Source organism: Syngnathus typhle, linkage group LG10, assembly GCF_033458585.1.
Source record: "Syngnathus typhle isolate RoL2023-S1 ecotype Sweden linkage group LG10, RoL_Styp_1.0, whole genome shotgun sequence".
Taxonomy (NCBI): Eukaryota; Metazoa; Chordata; class Actinopteri; order Syngnathiformes; family Syngnathidae; genus Syngnathus; species Syngnathus typhle.
Genome location: NC_083747.1, coordinates 611,940 through 631,880, shown reverse-complemented (window position 1 = coordinate 631,880; position 19,941 = coordinate 611,940). Strand labels below are relative to the sequence as shown.

Genomic DNA, 19,941 nt, shown 5'->3' with positions numbered 1-19,941 from the left:
GTATACATATATATATATATATATATATATATATATATATATATAAGATATATATATAAGATATATATGTATAAAAGATGGAATTGGCTTTTGTATTTGTATTCTTATTTTAATAACCCTGTCGAAGGACTCTGACTTCTGTCCTCGTTTGGACATTTTTGAAATCCCCTTCAGTCTGTCCTTCAGATGACACTGCCAACATTTTTTTTTTTTTTTTTTTTACTGTCCTCTAATAGGAAGCTATCGTGACGGGTCTCTGGTGATCAAGACGAAAGCCAATGAAATATTATTACATTGTTGTCCTTACGCCGAGCTCCCGTTTGAGGACAACAGTGCCGGCCGGGGTTGGCTTGTAAAAACACTTACTCTCGTCTGATTTACGCTCACGACAAAGAGAGACAGACAGTCAGACATGTTGTCAAGGTCGAATCGGCCCTTTGGACAGGACACGTCGCGGGCGTTTACGTCGCAAGTGACATCCATCTCCACCATACGTCTGTTTTTTTACTATCGCTAAACGAGAACGTACCGAAAAACGGGTCGATAATCACGAGCTGATGAGTATTCAAATGCAACATCTGCAGGAGTGCAGGCGGTCGGTCGGTGTAACAAACAGCATGCGCTCGCATCTTATCAGGGAAATGGTAACACAGGCCAGTTATGCATTTTCCCTCGTCAAGGGGAATCAAGCAAAAGACGCTTGTTAATTAACTCAGCGGTCCTCTGGTGTTAGCGACTTCGGATGTGAATTACAAAAAGGCGGAAAGTGAATGGTTTCCGTGGTTGCACGCATTTTTGGGGTTTTTTGCTAGTGTGGCGTGGGTGACAAACAGAAAACACGCCATGTGCTAATTACATATTTTGTTTGTAATTACAGCTCTAAAATGGGCAATATTAATACAAGGTTGTTTGTGTTAGCAATTTATTATGCGTAAACAATAATGTCATAGGATCTCATGGGGTTTTGCGTATTGTAACGAGGAATACAAATCAGAAGCTATGAAATGAATTGGCATATTTTGGGGGCTAGATATATCTATATTTGCGTGCTATCCTTCTTGCTGTATACTAATAAATATAATCTGAAAGCCTGCCCCAAGGTCATCAGCCTCATGCGAAATGTAATTATTGTATTTGAATTATTAGGATGAATGATTTTTTTAATTTACAATCCTAAACCTGATTTGAAAGCCAAATGTCCTATCCTAAAATTTGATCAAACCCTAACCTAGATGAGATGCTTTCGGGAATATTTACGTGAAACAAAAGAGGAAAAAAAATGGCATCAATGTTATTTTTCAGTCCCACTGGGATGGACTGACAGGGAGACTTTCGTTCAACAAGACTACCGGATTGCGGACAGATTTTGACTTGGACATCGTAAGTCTGAAGGAGGACGGACTGGAAAAGGTAAGAAGCACCGCAGGTCACTGATGTTTTTCTAACTTACACTTGGCATATGTCTATCACTTGGCTATTTACATCACAATTGGGCCACTTTGTTCTTTGCTACTTCACACCATAGCATGTCACTAGCATTGGACACCAAGACGAGGCTTCTGTTTTGATTTTTTTCACAAACTCTCAACAAAAACAGTTTTCCCTCTTGGTGCGCAACCCAAAAAATTCCAAGCCGACGGCGAGCGTAACTCACCTCCCTAACAAGGAAGCTAATTGGCGATGCCTGGAAACGCGAGTGGATCATAAAGCAAATTGGATCGGGGCGCACGTTAGGCTGTTAATCGCTGTCTCTCTTAATGATAATTTGAGGTGATGCCCAAAATGCAGTTTGCTGCTAATGGGCTGTAGAAACACAAAATAAATGGAAGACGAAAATGCGTTGTGTGTGCGTGCGTGTGTGTTGAAGTAAAAGGCTGCTAATACGGTCGACGTCTTCAAAAGCACCCTCCGGACTGCAACAGCCTCTCCCGACTCGAAGGGCTTTATACATTATGAATATATCAAATAGGGATAAGTCCCATTATGACTCGCTCAAGTAGTCCCTAAAGGCTCAAGACGATATAATAGTGGAAGCTTTTCATCTTGTAACCCTTCTGTTGGAGGACGACGACACCAGGAAGAAGAAGAAGAAAAAAACACGATTCTTGTCCCGTGTGAGGTCATCGGAATAAAAGCACGTCCCATCGTCGCTTGATGGCGCATTAGCATCTGCGCCAGCATGTTTTCGGATCCCCCTTCCGTCTTACACATGCCGCGGAATCGGCTTTAGCCTGTTAGGGTGTGGACTTTCTCGGCTAATCCCTTGTAATTGAATATTAGCCCGAGTTTGAGCCGGCGCCGGAATTACGATCAGGTTCTTAGCCTCGTCGTTTTCATTCAGGAGCGGATTTGCCGCAATGGAGGGTGCGAGATAAAGGTTGCTCAAGAATACTAGAAGTCTTGTTGCTAATCATGCTTAATTGGAATTGGGCACAATTAGAAATCATTTCCATGGAGCTATTTGCAATTCCGCTCGCTGTCTACTGGTTGGAAGACCGTCTTTTCACACTTTAATATAATAGGCGCCATGAAGTGATTCATTACCGCTGATTTGCACTGAAAAGGATGAGTCGCCGTTGATGTATCGTTTCATTTCTGTCAAATATAGTCACCACTTTTAAAGGGAAGGACTCCATCTTGCTAATGTCGCCTCACGCTTTCTTTCTCACAGGTCGGCAAGTGGAGCGCCTCCGGAGGTCTCAACATCACAGAAGTGCCCAAGCGAAAAGGGATCAACATCGCAGATTCGTTGGCCAACCGCTCGCTCGTCATCACCGCCATCCTCGTAAGTCCCGGGAGAAACCTTTCATTTTAGATTGGTTTCGTCACCCGTGTTTTGTCTGCGGCGCAAAGTCGATACAGACGTCACTGAACTGACTTCAAATCAGTTCTCGTTTCTTTGACCGTGGAAGACGGAGAGACTTTGAACCATGAACTCTATTTCAAAATCCATAATATGTCCTTACGGGAAAAGAGCACAAAGGTCCTTCCCTCGCCTTGATGGCGCACCTTCATTCATTTGCTACACAAAACGATATATTCAGGTCCAAATAGAGTTGCGGACACGGATGTTGCCAGTGACCCTTTTTCCGAAGCATCTCCTAATTACTATTGTCAGGCATCGGTCATCAGCACTAGTCTAGTAGCTGCCAACTCGCTTGTGATGAAGCTGAACTCGATGTATCGTGAAGCTCATGTATTTGTGCATTTTCAATACTTCCAACAACAAGTCATTCGTTCAAGGTTATAAAACAATTTACTTTCAATTTAGGGAGGGAAAATCTCCGACTTTAATATCAATCTCGCCATCTTTGCATAATGACATCGCTGCAAAGCGGCGGCAGCGCCCATGCGTGAACGAGACGTCTGACAGCTTTATAGCGATAACTTTGTCGAAGAGATTAAGCGACTTAATGCGTTTTCTCCCCTTACATTAATTGTTTGCACTCCATTGCCTGTAATGTCTCCGCACGGGCTCGCCTCCCTCCTCTCGGCGGCGGCGTCTTTGAATGGAGTCCAAACGGTGGGGGAATAACAAGATTTGGAAGGCTTGGAAACAGATGCTAATGACTTCCCTCAACATGCAAAAACTTTTTTGATCAACTTAATTCGACAGCTTGAGCGAAGTTTATGGCCAAAAGCGTTGTTTAAATGCATGGTCATCAAGAACTCACATCTTTGTTGTGTTCCAGCGAGGCCCTAATTGCAGTGTGCAAGCTGCTGTGCGTTTTGATGCTTAACAACAAAAGGCAAAACGTTTGCTGCTTTTTTTCCTTCTCATTCTTTAATGAGTAAATATAGCAGTCTGTAACATTTACGAGAATAAATACATTTCATGCGCCAATCCAATTAAGTACGCAGCTCCTTCTGCCTAGGCTACCCACCAACAGTTCAACATGTCAATGGCGTTTTCAATTTCTGTTAGCATGAAGCTATCTGGACAAGGTAGTGGGTTGAATTGAAACACGCAAGGTGTCATTCTCTCACTTTTATCTTTAGTTGCTGCATTTTGTTCCTAGCCCAAAGTACGAAGGGCCCGGCAGGATATCACAGACGAGCAAAGACTGTTAAAGGAACTAGCCGTATAGTTGGAGGCGTAGCGGTGTGACAAAAGGCATAAGTTGTATTAGAACGGTGCACACCGGGCGTCTCTTTGCAATTTCAAGGACTTTTATTCCCATTAGCAGTACCTTCTTCGGCTAATCCATCAGCATTAAAAAGGCCTCTGGCCTTTTTCCATATTCTAATAACCCGACTCGATTGGGCTGTCGCTACCTGTTAAACGCAACAGCGAGTCGCGCTCGGATCCCTTTGCTTCAATTAGGCCAATGTGCTGAACTGAATTGTAAAGGGCGAGCGCGCCAATCTCCGCGGCTTTTTTCCCTCCTCTGATGTGCAGGAGGAGCCATACGTCATGCTTAAGAAGTCTGACAAGGCGCTGGTCGGGAACGACCGCTTCGAAGGCTACTGCGTCGACTTGCTTAAGGCGCTCGCCGCCGTGCTGGGCTTCGTGTACGAGATCCGATTGGTCCCTGACGGGAAGTACGGCTCCCAGGACGACAAGGGCCAGTGGAACGGCATGATCCGGGAACTCATTGAGCATGTGAGTAACAGAGATGGGGTTATTTTCGGCTTTACCATCTACAGTAAAGTGAGAGTGGCAATTGTTTGCTGGCATTTCCGAAGCGTCAGTGTTGCGCTTTTTGCTCGGCAGCTCCGCCGGGTCAGCGCTGTGCTCAGCTGAAAACTTGTAATAGCTTAAATGGCATTCAGTGCGGCGGCGGCCAATTGTGTGGCAGGAGTCAATGGCTGAAAGGGTTGCGGAAAGGTGGGCTACCGCTGCAACACCCCCACACTCCCATGTTGATAACAATAACCTTGAGGGGGGACAAATGGATTATGAAAAGGCTGTAAATGCTGGCGAGGAATGAAGTAGTGTGACCCCCGTCATTTAACAGCGCACATGCTCGTTGTTTTTGAGCGGCCATTTGCTTTTTTTGGAAGGTGGGGGTAAATTGCTTTGAATAATAGAAACTCAAGTCATTTGATTCTTTGTTTCCTCTCAAATTGCATTGTTTATATGAAGAAGGACATTTTAGAGCGAGTGATTCTTCTCATTAAAGGCACGCTACATTTTATTAGGCGGTTTGTTAAAGGCAATCTTGTATCTTTCGATTATACATAGAACTGCAGTGGGAGCTTTTATTTACATTGCATCAAGTTCAATTTCCAGTTCCATGGTTATCTCGCTTTTTGTCTTTGCCCTCAATGGTCTGGAGAAATTTCCGGTCAAACGTCTGTGCTCGACTCTCCATTAAACTTGAATCCCCTTGCTGTAACCCTTGCGGGATTTCATGTACCTGTCGGTTGGGAAACCTTCATTCGTAACGTGAGCTGATCGACATTTGATAAACAAAGACGCAGAGATGACAGACAGCGAGGCGCGTTTAAAAGCGTCGAGGCCTTCAATTGGCATCGCGCAGCAAATCTTTCAGGGCAGAGGGCGTTGTTTGGAAGATGCTAAACCATGCAGCGGGTCGGGTTAAACGTGACCCTGACTTTAATCACACCGCCTTGCAAAAGTTAATAGCGTGCTTAGCGCGTTAGCTTGTCGCTGCCGTGGTCATTAATCATAGTCCGGGAAGACACCCCGAGTGAGTGATGTTTCAGTAGGATCTCGACTTTTTACAAGATGTAAAGGCAGCATTTTTACGTGACATTTTAACACGCTTTACCCTGAAAGGTAATTAGCTTGATTCAATAAACGTAAAATCCTGGAAAACAAATTGCGCTACCAGATAGTGTGACTATAAAAGACATTTGACTTTGGAGGTCAAGAATTTGTTGTAAAAGCACACGTCGGTCGGTAAGCATCGCAAGACATTTTTGGGAATGTTTTGCTCACGAGGTCACGTCGTTGCCGCGAGTGTTTGGATGTGTCACTTTGATCCTCATCGGAGGCGGCGGCGGCGAGGCGGGCTGACCCGCAGCCGGAGGGCGGCGGGTTCAAGCGCCGTATTGGCAAACGTGAGTGTCCGGCCAAGCCCGGGCCGCCCTTCAGTAAATGACTGCCGCACCTCCGCTCTGACACTCATTACACTCCGTCATTAGCCCCGTGCGGCGCCTGGCCTTGTCGTCATGTAGAAACAAATGTCACGCGTTGCCATTCGGAGGCCGTGAAGACCGGCTCGTCACATGAATTCAATGTTAACTATACAGGCGGCGGCCACGGCGGATTAAAAATGCATGAATCCATGCGGGAAGGTGGTTAGGGTGGAGGGGGGAAGGTGGTGAGGGTGGGGTGCTCCACAAGATGGCCATCTGCAATCGGAGATAATGCCAAGCCATGTGGCACGCGGCGGGACGGCATCAGGTTATTTGGCTCGTGCCGCGTTGAAGCGAGGACGTGCACGCGGAGGTATTAGTCCGTGCCCGTCGGGACGTCTGGAATCTGCCCGGTCATCGGTCCGGTCGGGTCAAAACAGCTTTTTTGGCAGATGGAGCCGGACGCCATGTACAAATGTGAATAGTTTAAGAGAGAGAGCAGAAGCGCAGCGGGAACGCACTGCCACCTTTCGACCTCCTCGGATGCCACTGTGTTGCCATGGTGACCGCCGCAAGTAGGCCCCAGGACAGAGCACACCCATTAAGAAAAAGGTTTTTTGAAGGTCAGGTGCTTTTCAAGTTTCTCCAGCCGCAGGCAGTAGATTGAAGACCTACTTTCTTCGAGGTAGTGAATACATACAAAACACCAAAATGACACAAACGATTGAAATTCCATCCCAAGAGAACCGTAACGTTGTTTTGTGTTCCAGAGGGCCGACTTGGCGGTGGCTCCCCTCACCATCACGTACATGCGAGAAAAGGTGGTGGACTTCACCAAACCCTTCATGAGCATGGGCATCAGCATCCTGTACCGCAAGCCCAACACCACCAACAACGGCTTCTTCTCCTTCCTCAACCCCATGACGCCCGACATTTGGATCTACATCCTGCTAGCTTATCTGGGCGTTAGCTGCGTGCTATTTGTCATAGCCAGGCAAGTGGGATAAAAAAGCCGTAACCTCTCTTTCCATCCTCTCAGCCCTTCAAAGGATCTCCATGAGGTCTTGGGCCAGACAAAGGCATCCAGTCTGTTATCACCGCAGGCTGTGAGATCGAGCACGTCGACCGGCCTCGCACGCTGCGCTAGCTGCGGCGTGCGGTATAGCGCCGGAGGCGGTTAGGCGAGCACGGCCCAGCGGTGGTCGGTCGCTCGGTCGGAGGGAAAAAAGGCTCGGAAAGGATCCTTAGAATTTGCGGCTTGCAGGGAAAAAAGCTTCCAAACTCAAGCTGGATGATTAAAAACACCACCTGATGATGAAGTGATCTCAATGCTGACTATTCATAGCCATCGTCAGATTTTTTTTTCTTGCAAATGATCAACTTGAGCCAAATATCACAAGGAAATGGTTCCTGCTGCTTTTCAGGCAAAGAGACACTCGGGTGACGAGGATGCTCGAGTGCAAACAGCTGCGGTCCCCAGACGCTCTTTTTGTCGGAATTGGCGGCGGCCGGCACCGCGGGGGAGGAAGAGAAATAATCGCAAATTGTGATATCAGGTGGCTGGCCCGGATAGCTAAAAGGTTGTCAACGTGCATCGTGGGAGTAAATAAGAGGCTACGAGTGCACTTTAGCGGCAAGCTTACACGACTTATTAAAGCCGAGGGGGATTCAGAGGATTGAAGACAACATAAAACGGATCTTTGGCCTAGGAGAGATTAGCATCTGCATCATGGTAGGAGCAGTTCGACTCGCTAAACTCTTTCGTGGAAAGAGACAAAAGGGCCAACAAGGCACCAAGCGGTCATTTCTTTCTCTGTTGTTGTTGCTGTGACCATGACGACGACCGCGCATTTTCCAAGACAATATTTAGGATGGATGGAAGGAAGGATGGAAAGAGAGAGAGAGAAAGAGAGAGCGAGAGATAGATAGATAGATAGATAGATAGATAGATAGATAGATAGATAGATAGATAGATAGATAGATAGATAGATAGATAGATAGATAGATAGATAGATAGATAGATAGATAGATAGATAGATAGATAGATAGATAGATAGATAGATAGATAGATAGATAGATAGATAGATAGATAGATAGATAGATAGATAGATAGATAGATAGATAGATAGATAGATAGATAGATAGATAGATAGATAGATAGATAGATAGATAGATAGATAGATAGATAGATAGATAGATAGACCATTAATGAGCACTACTAAATTTTTGATGAGTTCTTCTTTTGAATTTGGTGCAAAGGCCGAATGGATGCAGCAGGGATGGCATCAGTGTTTTTTTCTCCCTCGCCTCAGATGGACGGAAAAAGTCAAGTCTTTATCTTTTGAAGTAAATCCAACGGCGGCGGCGGCAGCAACAACAACAAGGCGTAGACTTTGTTGAATCACCTCTAATTTAGCCAGCGCTAGAGATGCTATTTGGTGCCATTAAAAGGAGAAAAATAACGTTCTGCTGGTGCACAATTTTCAAAGTACTCTTTGAGAAGTGCCACATAATTGATTTTCCTTTGTTCTCTTTTCTTTTAGTTTCTTTGCTGCACTTTTCACCAAACAAACTTAGCAATGACAATGTTCAATGCGACTGAAAAGGTTGTTTGTGTACTTTTAAGATTTTTGCTTACACATTGGCAAGTTTGTTAAATGACCATAAGTGCGATTAAGCGATTTGTTGACACGTCGTACTGCAGAGCGTGTCATTAGATTGACGCGACGCCACTGGATGATGCGGATGATACGCTTTTTCACTCAGCTCCAGCTCTTCAAATGACAACTGACGTGATCGACTTGAGCTTTTCCGTGTTCGCCTTCATCCCTCCAAGTTATTATTTATCCAAAGGACAAAGAGGACATTTGCTACATTTTCAGGAGATGTCAAGCAATTCTTGATCTTTAAAAAGCGTCACATTTGGGTTGTTTTATCTCAGCAGCAGCAGCAGCAGCAGCCGAGGAGAATGACGTGTACCGTATTTTCCGCACTATTAAGCGCACTTAAAAACTTACATTTTACTCAAAAAAACACAGTGCGCCTTATAATGCAGAGCGCCTTATATATGGATCAACTGATGAATTTGTTGATTCATACTGGTTGTACACAGTGCTATGCCAAAATGTTTCAGTACGTTTTAGTACGACTAGTAAATTACAAGGTCGCATCGCTTCCCAACATTACGGCAACTGTGGACAGGGGGCGTCACTGAATAGCTGTTGTATTTCATTTCAAAATAGGATGCTTCGTTAATGTTTCGAGTAAATTTACGGATTGATATGGAAGGAAAACATAGGTAAGCAGTACCAATGTGTTAGATCAAACTTCAGTCAGTTCCGATCATTTTATAGGAGATCGTTTGAGAAACGCGATTGTTTACAGAGGGCTCATTGGTTATTGGCTAGTGGATGCATACCGCAACCCTAGTCAACCTCAGTTTGTTGCAGTATAGCTTCTATTTTATGCGCCTTTTAATCCGGTGCGCCCTATTGATGAAATCATTTCTAAAATGAAAACTTCAATGAGGGTGCGCCTTATAATCCAGTGCGCCTTTTGCTGCGAAAAATACGGTAAATGGAGGCACACTGCGTGAGGCACGCTTTCTTTATGTGTCAATTTCTTCTTCAAACGTGACATTTGATGTCCTTGTCAAAAACTAGAACAAAATTTCAATTGCATCGCAGTGACAGAACGTCGAGTCTGACTTTGGAAACAATCTAATAAGAGAACTATGACTTAATAAGAATAATAAATAATACAACCATATGTTGCTATTGTCATTTTCGGATTTCATCCAAACAATCATGTTTTCATCTTTGGTGACATTCGTTTGACGGGTCAAGTCGCAGGTCGTAAAATTAGCAACTTAGCTCGACTCCAAGTCCTAAATGATTCCAAAATTCCTCCTGCGCTTTCCTGAAATGATATTCAGTGAGTTTCCAAATGCAGCTGCTCCCCGACTTTGACGGAGTTCCTGTCGCAATAGATTTGCTACTGTTGTGTTCAAACTCAACATGAACCGCTCACAATGTCTCAGAGCAGAACCGAGGAAGACGATGTTCAAAACAACTTGTGCTTTCTTTGGGACTGGGGATATTTAGAGGGAAAAAAAAAACCTCTGCTTTTTCAACTTCAGGTTCAGCCCGTACGAATGGTACGACGCCCACCCCTGCAACCCGGGATCAGACGTGGTGGAGAACAACTTCACGTTGTTGAACAGCTTCTGGTTCGGAGTGGGCTCCCTGATGCAACAAGGTACGACGTCGCGCCCTGCGCTGTCAAAAACAATCCCACCGTGCCACCCTCGGCTAGCTTCCACTTTCCTGCCTCTTTAACTGACAAGCCGCTGGATTTTCTTTTTTTTATACTCCCTCGCCCCGTTCTGCGATTGTTTTTCAGCGAGATGTTCACCCGTCAGGAACGACGTCTTACATGACATAGCGGGGGGGGGTTCATGTCACCCACCTGCTGTTTCAAAAAAAACAAAGAAAAAAACAGAAGAAAGCGGCAAGCTTGTCAAGCGGTGTCAGCCCAGGCTAGATAGCGTTGCGGCATTTATTTCCCCGTCTCTGACCCTGAAGGAGCGTCTTCAGGGTACCTAGGCTGAGAAAAAAGGGGCCGCCGAGGAACACGTTTGACAAATGCCGACTGTCTGCCATGCCGGCCGGTGCGCTGGATTCAGAGAGGCTTAATTGCACTTCGAGTGACCCGCTGCAAAATGGCCGTATGTCTCACTAGTACTTACATTTGACAATGTAACGGCATTTGATGTATAGTCCGAGGCCGGTTCTCGATATGAAGAACGCAGAGTGCAATCTTCGACTTTTTTTTATTAAATAAACAAACTTACCAATTGACGTCGTAGCAAAGGAAAAGTGAGCAAAATCAACAAGAGCTTAGTTGATTTCTTCTGCCACCCGAAATGATCCTCACGCACATTAAAAGGTCGACAAGATCCGGTTACGAAAGCGAGATGGAGTTTGTTGGAGTCTGATAAACAAGCTTCTTTGTCTGCCGACGTCAGTGACAACAGCTGAAACGGAAGCCATTGCCTTGACGCGTTTAAAATGCAAATGACTGTGATTAAGTGGAAGGAGAAGTTAAAAAAACAAACAAACAAACAAAAAGAAACTAGCAGCTTGTCTGTGGGAGTGAGGTGTCAAAGACAACACAAAGAACACAGAAGACGAACGACAGTTTGCAAATGCCACAAAGCGCTGGAAATGTGGTCGGCGCTTGACAACAAACATGTGTGATCATTTCCTGCTACCTTGACTCTAAGTTCCAAATTATGCTTGTATGGCTCGTTAGTTAAGCTAAATTGTTTGAAATTAACAAATTAAGATTCACTGACGTACAAGAACAGAAACAACAAAGACGCACTGCACTAAAAAGCTGCTCGTTTCCATCGTTATATTTTGGTTAGCTACAAGGTTAGCTTGCTACGCTTGCTAACATGAACGCTAACACTTCCTAACAGTTTTTAAAAAAGCCACTCCACCCTAGTTTCGACCTAACCATTTAGATAAGGTGGATCTCTTTTCCAAGACAACTCCTGCGATTTCTCAAACTAATCCCGGACATTCATGCTAGCAAAGGATAGCAAAGCGCCTCCGGCAGAGTTTTAGCCAAGCTTTTCATGTTTGCTTGTTTTTCCCCGTCACAAATTTAGCTATGGTCAAAACTCAGTTACTAAGTGAATCCCAGAATTTTTCCTTTGAGCACAAACATCGGCCACGTCTCTTTCATTCAGGCTTTGGGTATTCTACCTTGTTTTTGGATTTCCTTTGTAGAAACACTTTGACAACTCTGCCACCACATGACTGATCTACTTTGGGCATTTATTCCAGAGTTCCCATGCGCCTGCCTCTCCACAGGCCGTTTAAGTGCTGACAGCAGCTTTTTTACGCCGTGGAATTGAATTCCGTGGCTTCTAGCAGTTTTCAGCACAACTGCGCAAAAGCACATTGCTCGCTCGGCCCTCCTTTCCCCGCCCACTCGGCCCTCCTTTCCCCGCCCGCGGTCACACTCAATTAAGCGATGGCACCGTTCCTCCTTTGTTTGTAACCACATCGAGCCGCCGTCAAGCCACAAAGGACGAATGCAATCAAATTTGGTGGAAGAGGTTAAAGAGCGGGAGCACTCTGCCCATCCCCTCCATTCTCCATCTCAGCCTCCTCCCTGCCGCTGCCGCTGCGAGGGCTTGTTACGCTTCAGAATTGCTGTCATAAATCTTCTCAGGAAAGTAACACAGTGTACACGCACCGCAAGGGTATTTTAAAGGTTGTCAGAGATGAGATATAAAGTAACTTTAGCATCAGTCAGTGGGCCATTGGCAAAGTTGAATTGGCTTTCCAGAGCACAGGAATAATTGACTATGTACAGTACTGCAGTCTTTGAATACAACTCAAGTACCTGAATAAATGTCTGGATTGGAGGTCGTATCTAATTGCTGTTTTTACAGATCGCTCTAAAAACAAATGGCATGGTATCGACTTGAGAATATGAAAGGACTTGGATGCAGTCGGTTATTTTGTTTTATATTCTCGTCCTTATTAGTGTATTAGATCTGATTTAAAAATCACAAAATAATTGCAAGCGGTTAGAGAGCCCCGACCGAGCATGGAGTCATAGGTAGGGTAGGTCATTTATGACATTCTAAAAGATCCCCAGGAACTACATATATAAAAGCTTTTATTTCTTGTGTCAATCTCTTGAGTCGATGCAATCTTACAACCTTGACCCGCTTGTCCTGCTAAACATTTATTTCCCTCACATTCATTTCACCCAGAACGCCACGCATTCATTTCTACCGGCTAATTACCAAACACCGAGGCAACCGTCCTTGGTCAGAGGAATCTTTTTCGAGATTAAAAGGCTCCAACAGCGTCTGGCTTGCGCACAGGCTCCGAGCTGATGCCCAAGGCCCTGTCGACCAGGATCATCGGCGGCATCTGGTGGTTCTTCACGCTCATCATCATTTCGTCCTACACGGCCAACCTGGCGGCGTTCCTCATCGTGGAGAGGATGGACTCGCCGGTGGAATCGGCCGACGACATCGCCAAGCAGACCAAAATCGAATACGGCGTGGTTCGCGACGGCGCCACTATGACTTTCTTCAAGGTATCCTCGGGCTATACTTGGGCTCTTTTTTGCTTTGCTTTAGACGTAGCTGTTGAAAATCCTCACCCATTTTTCCTGTGGCCTAGAACGGAGGTGGTTTTGAAAGCTAACATCTTCGTCACCTGTCTGTAAGATCTACATGGCCCAAGCCTTCTTGGAGCTTTCAGGGACGAGCGCCGGTCACATTACTTGCTCGCTCAATGCCAAGTTTGTCTTTCTAACGTCTCGAACCAACACGTCCGATTAAAAACTCATTCAACTTTGCGCCTCGGCTGCCACTTGGCATCGCTCGCCAAACCGTCACTGTTCTGTCCAAATATCAACATTGCGGTCTTAAGCAAACAGGAGGGCTCCTTGACGCCCATCTCTGGCAATTTGAAACGGCTCTCGCTTGTTAAGACGGCAATTATCCAGGATTAGACACGGCATAAATGTGACCCTGGTGTAAAACGGCATGAAATACTACAGGACGGCAGCCTGGCAGGATGCGAGACTAATGGAGTGGCTGCTTATTCCTGCTCGAGTAGCACTTATGAGGAGAAACGTGCGTGCTGCTTCAGTGCAACGTCCTCTAAAATCCCGTCACAAAGCCAGTAGAATCGTGTTCACTGGTAGCTTTAAGACGCTGGTCAGAAAACACTCAATGCAATCGCAGGTTTGAGGCAAGGCAGGGTTGTGAAATCTTTTTGGGTAAGTTTCATTTTGAATTTCATCTCAGTTTGGTTTGACTTTTAACTTTTGGGGCTAGAAATTTTGTCGAAATGTTGGACTTTGTTTGTTAGCCTGTCTTTCATGCTTTGTTTTAGTATTCGATTTAGTTTCCAATATGAAGTATTTATTTACTAGCAGTCACATGCTTTCCTCCCCTGCCAGAAATCTAAAGTTTCCACTTTTGAGAAGATGTGGGCCTTTATGAGCAGCAAGCCGAGCACATCTCTGGTCAAGTCCATCGAGGACGGCATCCAGCAGGTGCTCAAGTCTGATTACGCCCTTATTATGGAGTCCACCACCATCGATTACGTCACCAGGCACAACTGCAACCTGACGCAGGTGGGGGGCCTCATCGACAGCAAAGGCTACGGAATCGGAACGCCACTCGGTAAGACATACCAATGACCATCTATGTGCACTTCCTAGTTTGGAGCACCAAAAAGCCTTCAAAGCTTTCAATTATACCGCAAACAAAGGCTGAAAAGAAACGTCTTTCCGAGTCAATTAGTCGTCGACATAAACCGAGGATGACGGACGGTTCCTTAGCTCCAGAAGACCCTTTTGTAGCCACCCCAGAGCTCATTATCGTGCAATCCAGCTGGCAATCCATGCAAAGCCAGTCAAAGCGGCCTCGTGCGTGCGTTGTCGCTTGCAGGCTCGCCGTACAGGGACAAAATCTCCATCGCCATCCTCAACATGATGGAGGACGGTCGCCTACACATGCTGAAAGAGAAGTGGTGGCGCGGCAACAGCTGCTTGGACGACGAGCGTCGAGAGACGGGCCCCATGGGGATACAAAACCTGGGCGGCTTATTTATCGTGCTGGCGTCGGGCCTGGTGCTGTCGGTTTTTGTGGCCATCGCAGAGTTTGTCTACAAACTGAGGAAGACGGCGGAGCGGGAGCAGGTATGTGTCCCTGTCAAGCCCGCCCAGAACGAAACCTCGGCCGGCCAGTTCATTAGGAAAAAGCGATACTTTAGCCATACTGTCGCTAAAAGCAGCAGCACGCTCGTCACGGCGTTTATTTCAAACGTGGCGTAAAAGGATTTGCATGCCCCGGGCTAATCTAATTCCAGCTTGGCCACAATATTGATTTATTTTAATAGGCATGAATGCAAATTAGAGCAAAGAGAATTCATCTATTACTGGATGCCGCAGATGACCCCTTTTCTGTTCTAAGACGCTGATTGGCGCTTTAAGCTAAGTCAAGCTGCTCATGACTCGTGGTGTCGCTCGACACAATCGCACGCTGTGGACTTTTTCGACGCATTAGCCGCGTGCTACGGATTTGTTGGCTAAAGCACGCATCGTATCGAGACGGCCGACGCTCCACCAGACGCAAATGTGACATTTGAATGCATTTTGTGGACACTCGGTGCTGTCAGAACAAATTAAAGCTAAGGCCTCTACCCGCCTGTCCCTTCCCCCCTGCGCCCATGCCCCCCTCGCGCTCCTCCTCCCTTTTCGCCCAGAGGTCTTTGTGCAGCGCCATGGTGGACGAGATCAGACTGTCGTTCACCTGCGAGAGGCGGGTGAAACACAAGCCGCAGCCGCCGGCCGCGGCGAAGACCGATGCGGTGATCAACATGCACGTCTACAACGACCGCCGTCTCCCCGGAAAGGACAACCTGAGCTGCAGCGCTGGGATGAGCCCCGTGTTCCCGTGAGCCTGCGCTCACCGCAGGGCAAGAGCCTCCTGAGCAACGTGTCAGGGGCGCTGCCCGAAACCAGAGACAACGGCATCGACGGGATCCTCCGGTTCACCATGAACCACAGCGACGTGGGGACGCTGACCAAACACGGGCAACTCAAAATGGCGGCGTCCGCCACGCAGGTATGACAACATGCTCTCACGGTCAAATAAGAGACATCGCCCTGAAGAAAGAATCGTTTCTTTCCGTTCCTCGGAGAACAAGTCATCGGTCCGCTTCGGCGCGCAACATAAAAACACAAGTAAACACGCAACAAATCAACTGAAAGACTGGACTGAAAATAAGACAGAAGGCAATAAATACCAGTTGGACTATCAATTACGGTTGTCGTAACGTGATGTACCTCAAAGAGACTGTGTGCTCATTTGAGTTTTAAGCTAAGTCAAGCTTGCGAACCACGGGATGGAAAAAGGAACCCCTCCAGTGCCCGCAGTTAAAATAAATACCCATTCGGAGGTTCTGTAATTTCACCACCACTATCGACGCAAGCAATGAAATCAGCCTTGCGGGGTAGAGCCAGCCGCCTTTGTCACGGTGTCGTTTTGGGGTTTCCCTGTTTTAGGCCTCACGCGACTTTGTGCACGAGTGGACTGCTCGTATGTATGGAGAGAGAGCAAGAGAGAGAAAGAAGAAGACAAAAAAATCCTTGCCAAAGATGTGACCTTTCAAAAGACGACGAGCGTGTTCTCTGGAGTTTAATGCAAACGGATGGGCAACCTGCAGCTTATGACGGATGGAAAAACAGGGCAAATGGAAGATTGATTTATCAGAGAGTTTTATTGCTCGGGTAGCAACGCCACGCGACTTTGTCCGTAAATCCGAAGGTGGCAAAGTTATTTCGCAATTACGGGAAATAGTCATTGAAAAAACATTGAGGCAAACAATCCAATGAAAAGCAGTAGCAGACAACCCCGTCCGTCTACTGTTTCCAGCCGTCTCATCCAACGGCGTGTTCGAGTGGACCTATTGAGCGCGTGTTCGACAAGTGACACGCCAGGGGACCTCTGTGAGGTTTGCCAAATACATCCATCTAAAAAGACAAACATTTTAAAAATCTATCTTATGAGTGTGTAAACCTTAGCACTGGTCGGCTTAGAGACCCGTCGTATCATTGTTTGGATCCCTTCTGCAAAGTAGAGTGTGTAGATAAGATGAGCGGGAGACAAATGTATTTTGCTAAAATGTATAATTGTTATCAAGGAACTCACAGTCGACGTGTCATAGATGCTATCTATTTCAATGGAGAGCTCACTTGAGCCTCCTTCCTCACTTTGTCCCGGCCGGAGTCATAATCAAGGAAATGCAGTATATGATGCTTTGCCTTCAGCCAGATGAGGAAAGAGTCTGTCATTGTTCTTTTTTTAGACTGATAGGGATTTTCTTTGAAGGCTGAAAAATTGTATTCTGGCAGAATAAATTCCTGATAACCGATTAATCAGCCGATTCATCAAAAACAAAAAATATAAAATAATGTAAGCTACCTGATAATTAGCCCATTAATCAAGAACAAAAAAAGACAAACTAGCGTGGGCTACCTTCGGGTCGTCATGATAATAAAGAATGAATTACAGGCCGAACATTTGACGGTTTTACGATACTTTGTCTTTAGTATCTGTTTAAATATCAGAGCAGAGAAAACTCAAAAACATTTTGGATGATTTTTTTTTTTTTTGACTGTATTTCTTGTGTTGAAATTCATTCATTTTAAAAGAGCCAGTATTAGCCAATTTAGTGGCCCAGGCCCATTCATCGATAGGTTGGGTCCGAGTCCTCCTTGATATATTTCTACAAGGAAAAGTACGTGAGCTGAAAACACGGAGAGTTTATTTCCCTGAGGAACCTGTGTATGGTTTGATATTATGGAATATCACGCAGGTGATTGTAGACATTACCTCCACCAAGGAATGTATTTTTTCATCATGGATAGTAAGGCATATTACTTTAAAAAAAAAGGCTGAAAAGAATTCCACTAACATCCCATACTTTGTTGAAATCTCAGCATGTCTGAACCTGAAACCACAAAAATGTAGCAATCCTTTTTCAACCTAAGGATTATAATAGAATTGTTTGACTTTAACACAGCAACATTTTGCAGTTTCAAAAGTATACCTTTTCTGTATTTTTAATCGAGCCTCCTACAAATTTTACACTTGGAAAAGTTTTTTTTTTTTTTAAAAAAGAGAATAATGCATGGACAAAAGATTGCTTGGCGGAGGTAATTCATTAATTTATTTGATTTGCATTGCTGTTTTTTTGAATGAGTGTCAATGACATCATCCCAAACTAAACTGTATGACGTGAAGGAGATTTTAATGCTACCTGAGTTTTTTTTATTTTGGGTTCTGGGGAGAAAAGTCACAATGCCTTTGTTTTTTTTTTGAGTTGCGATGCTTCTAACATTTGTTCGGAAAAGAAGAAGAAAATAAATGCTCAAATATGTTGGTGCCAACCAGGGTTTTCTTTGTGGACATTGAGAATTTCTATGAATATAGTTTTTGTAACATTTTGTACAAATACAATAAATACAAAAGAACAGGAACAAGGATTTACTAGTTAGTGCAATGTGTTATGAGAAGATTAGACCGTTTGACATGCGAGTAAATCAGCGGGACTTTCAACTACATAGTATCAAAATAAACTTATTGAAATGTTTTCTTTTTAACACACTGTGAATTATTCAATTGTACAGTTTGCTGTATGGGTTATATAAAGTTTTAAATAAAAAAAAATGAACTGTATATTTTTGTGGACATTTTTATATTAGAGACGACTGTGAGTTGCCGTAGCGATGAGTTCGACTGTTGCCTTCGTGAGGTTGCTACGAGTAAATCTTTGCCTGGTAATCAGCTCAAATAAAAACACTGTGCGCTTCTCTACCACGCGGTTGCCGAAGATGCCATGGCAACAAGATGGGCCCCTGCAGAATTTTGTTACAACCCACGGGACATTCAAAGCTAAAAGAAAAAGATAAAAACAATAATCCTGAATTACTATGTCTAGTAAAAAAAAAAAAGAAAAGTCTGCATGGGAAAGGGAATTTCTTTACATAATCCCCATTAACCACACCCAAAAAAATATTGCCGTGGATGAATGATGCCCAATCTCTTGTTATGAGGAAGGATTAACCTTGCTGCTGGTATTTAAGACGGGGAAGGGGGGGACAAAAATCACATTATGAAAGGCAAGAGAATTCCCAGCTGTGCGCTGTAGTGTTAAGGAGCAGCAGCAGGCGCATAATGAGCAATGATTTATTATCTCTTCACTATCAATTAATCCCCTCGGACAGAGCCGGGCCGGCGGGAGTGCATCGGGAGTGTGTAAAGAGAGCACGATGGGTCGACGCAGGAATAGCAAATGAGCCGAGCGGCGGTGGGAGAACCAGAAAAATATTTGACCATGAGCAAAGTAGCACACGATGATCTCAGATGGAACAGGCTGGTGTGTTTTTTTTGTTTTTTTTTAGCTACAGCTACAGTACCACGTCGGAGCATGTCGGCCTCGCTCGGCTGAACAGCTCATTATTGTCCTACTCGTTTGGATGACCTTGACGGGGCCGTCGGGCGCTGATGTTCTGCTGTGCGGCTCGCTTGTGGGTGACGTGGCGGAGCCTGAAGGTTGTGCTTCACTAGTCACACCTGAGGGTTGCCGGGGGTAGAATGGATGGACGGACGGACGGACGGACGGACGGACGGATGGATGCCTTCCCTGCTTCGACTGAAGCGAAAGAGGCGGCTCACACGTTTGGCTGGATAGTCTGCCTTTTATAAAAGGCAACGTCAGAAAATGGGATATGTTGCTGGGGGAAAAAAATGTCCCCCCTTGTTCAGAACAAAGCAAATCAGTACTAAAGGCTGCAATAGTGATGGATGGAATACTAGCGACTGCCAAGCAAAATTTGTGACGTAACCGGCCGTCCAAAACATCATCCTCCGAAGGCATCGCGAGCCCCCAATTTGGCTCACGTTGCCGTGCGCACCATCCGACATTGTTGACCTTTCCGAACAAACGGTACCGCGATCTGACACTGGAGAATCCTGGCTCAAAGGTATGCCAAGGAATCAACATGGATCTCACGGGAACACGCAGGTGAAAAAGTAAGCAGCGTTGTGCGTGGCTTTAGCTCAACCATTGAAGCTTCTTGCAGACACGCCTTTAGCTTCAAGCAGCTTAAAGCTATAGTGCGCTCAGAGACCCGTTGGAGGAAGGGAAGGGGATGTCGACGCCGGGGCGGACAAATCCCGCCTCTTGCAGCAGCATGAACGGCAGGGGCGTCCGTCCGACAATCCACCGACACTATCGTTTCAGATTTCAGCGACGCTTGCGATTTCCGCAGCAGACTCGTCCAAAC

The 19,941-nt window shown here is 45.5% G+C and overlaps 2 protein-coding genes across 4 annotated transcripts in view; one reads left to right on the top strand and one right to left on the bottom strand.

Annotated features, from left to right (window-relative positions):
* The window catches only part of grik3 (glutamate ionotropic receptor kainate type subunit 3), a 45,123-nt gene extending 29,440 nt beyond the window's left edge, over positions 1-15,683 (top strand). The window contains exons 8-16 of one of the 2 annotated variants that reach the window (XM_061289508.1): positions 1,303-1,410; positions 2,672-2,785; positions 4,400-4,603; positions 6,816-7,039; positions 10,184-10,302; positions 12,953-13,170; positions 14,044-14,269; positions 14,537-14,787; positions 15,354-15,683. In XM_061289508.1, the coding sequence (XP_061145492.1) occupies positions 1,303-1,410; positions 2,672-2,785; positions 4,400-4,603; positions 6,816-7,039; positions 10,184-10,302; positions 12,953-13,170; positions 14,044-14,269; positions 14,537-14,787; positions 15,354-15,548 (1,659 nt within the window). In that variant the 3' untranslated portion in view covers positions 15,549-15,683. Of the gene's footprint in view, positions 1-1,302; positions 1,411-2,671; positions 2,786-4,399; positions 4,604-6,815; positions 7,040-10,183; positions 10,303-12,934; positions 13,171-14,043; positions 14,270-14,536; positions 14,788-15,353 lie in introns of both variants that reach the window. The other variant, XM_061289507.1, reaches the window with a different exon arrangement.
* The window catches only part of LOC133161142 (ribonuclease ZC3H12A), a 140,649-nt gene that overhangs the window by 80,582 nt on the left and 40,126 nt on the right, over positions 1-19,941 (bottom strand). The window lies entirely within an intron of this gene.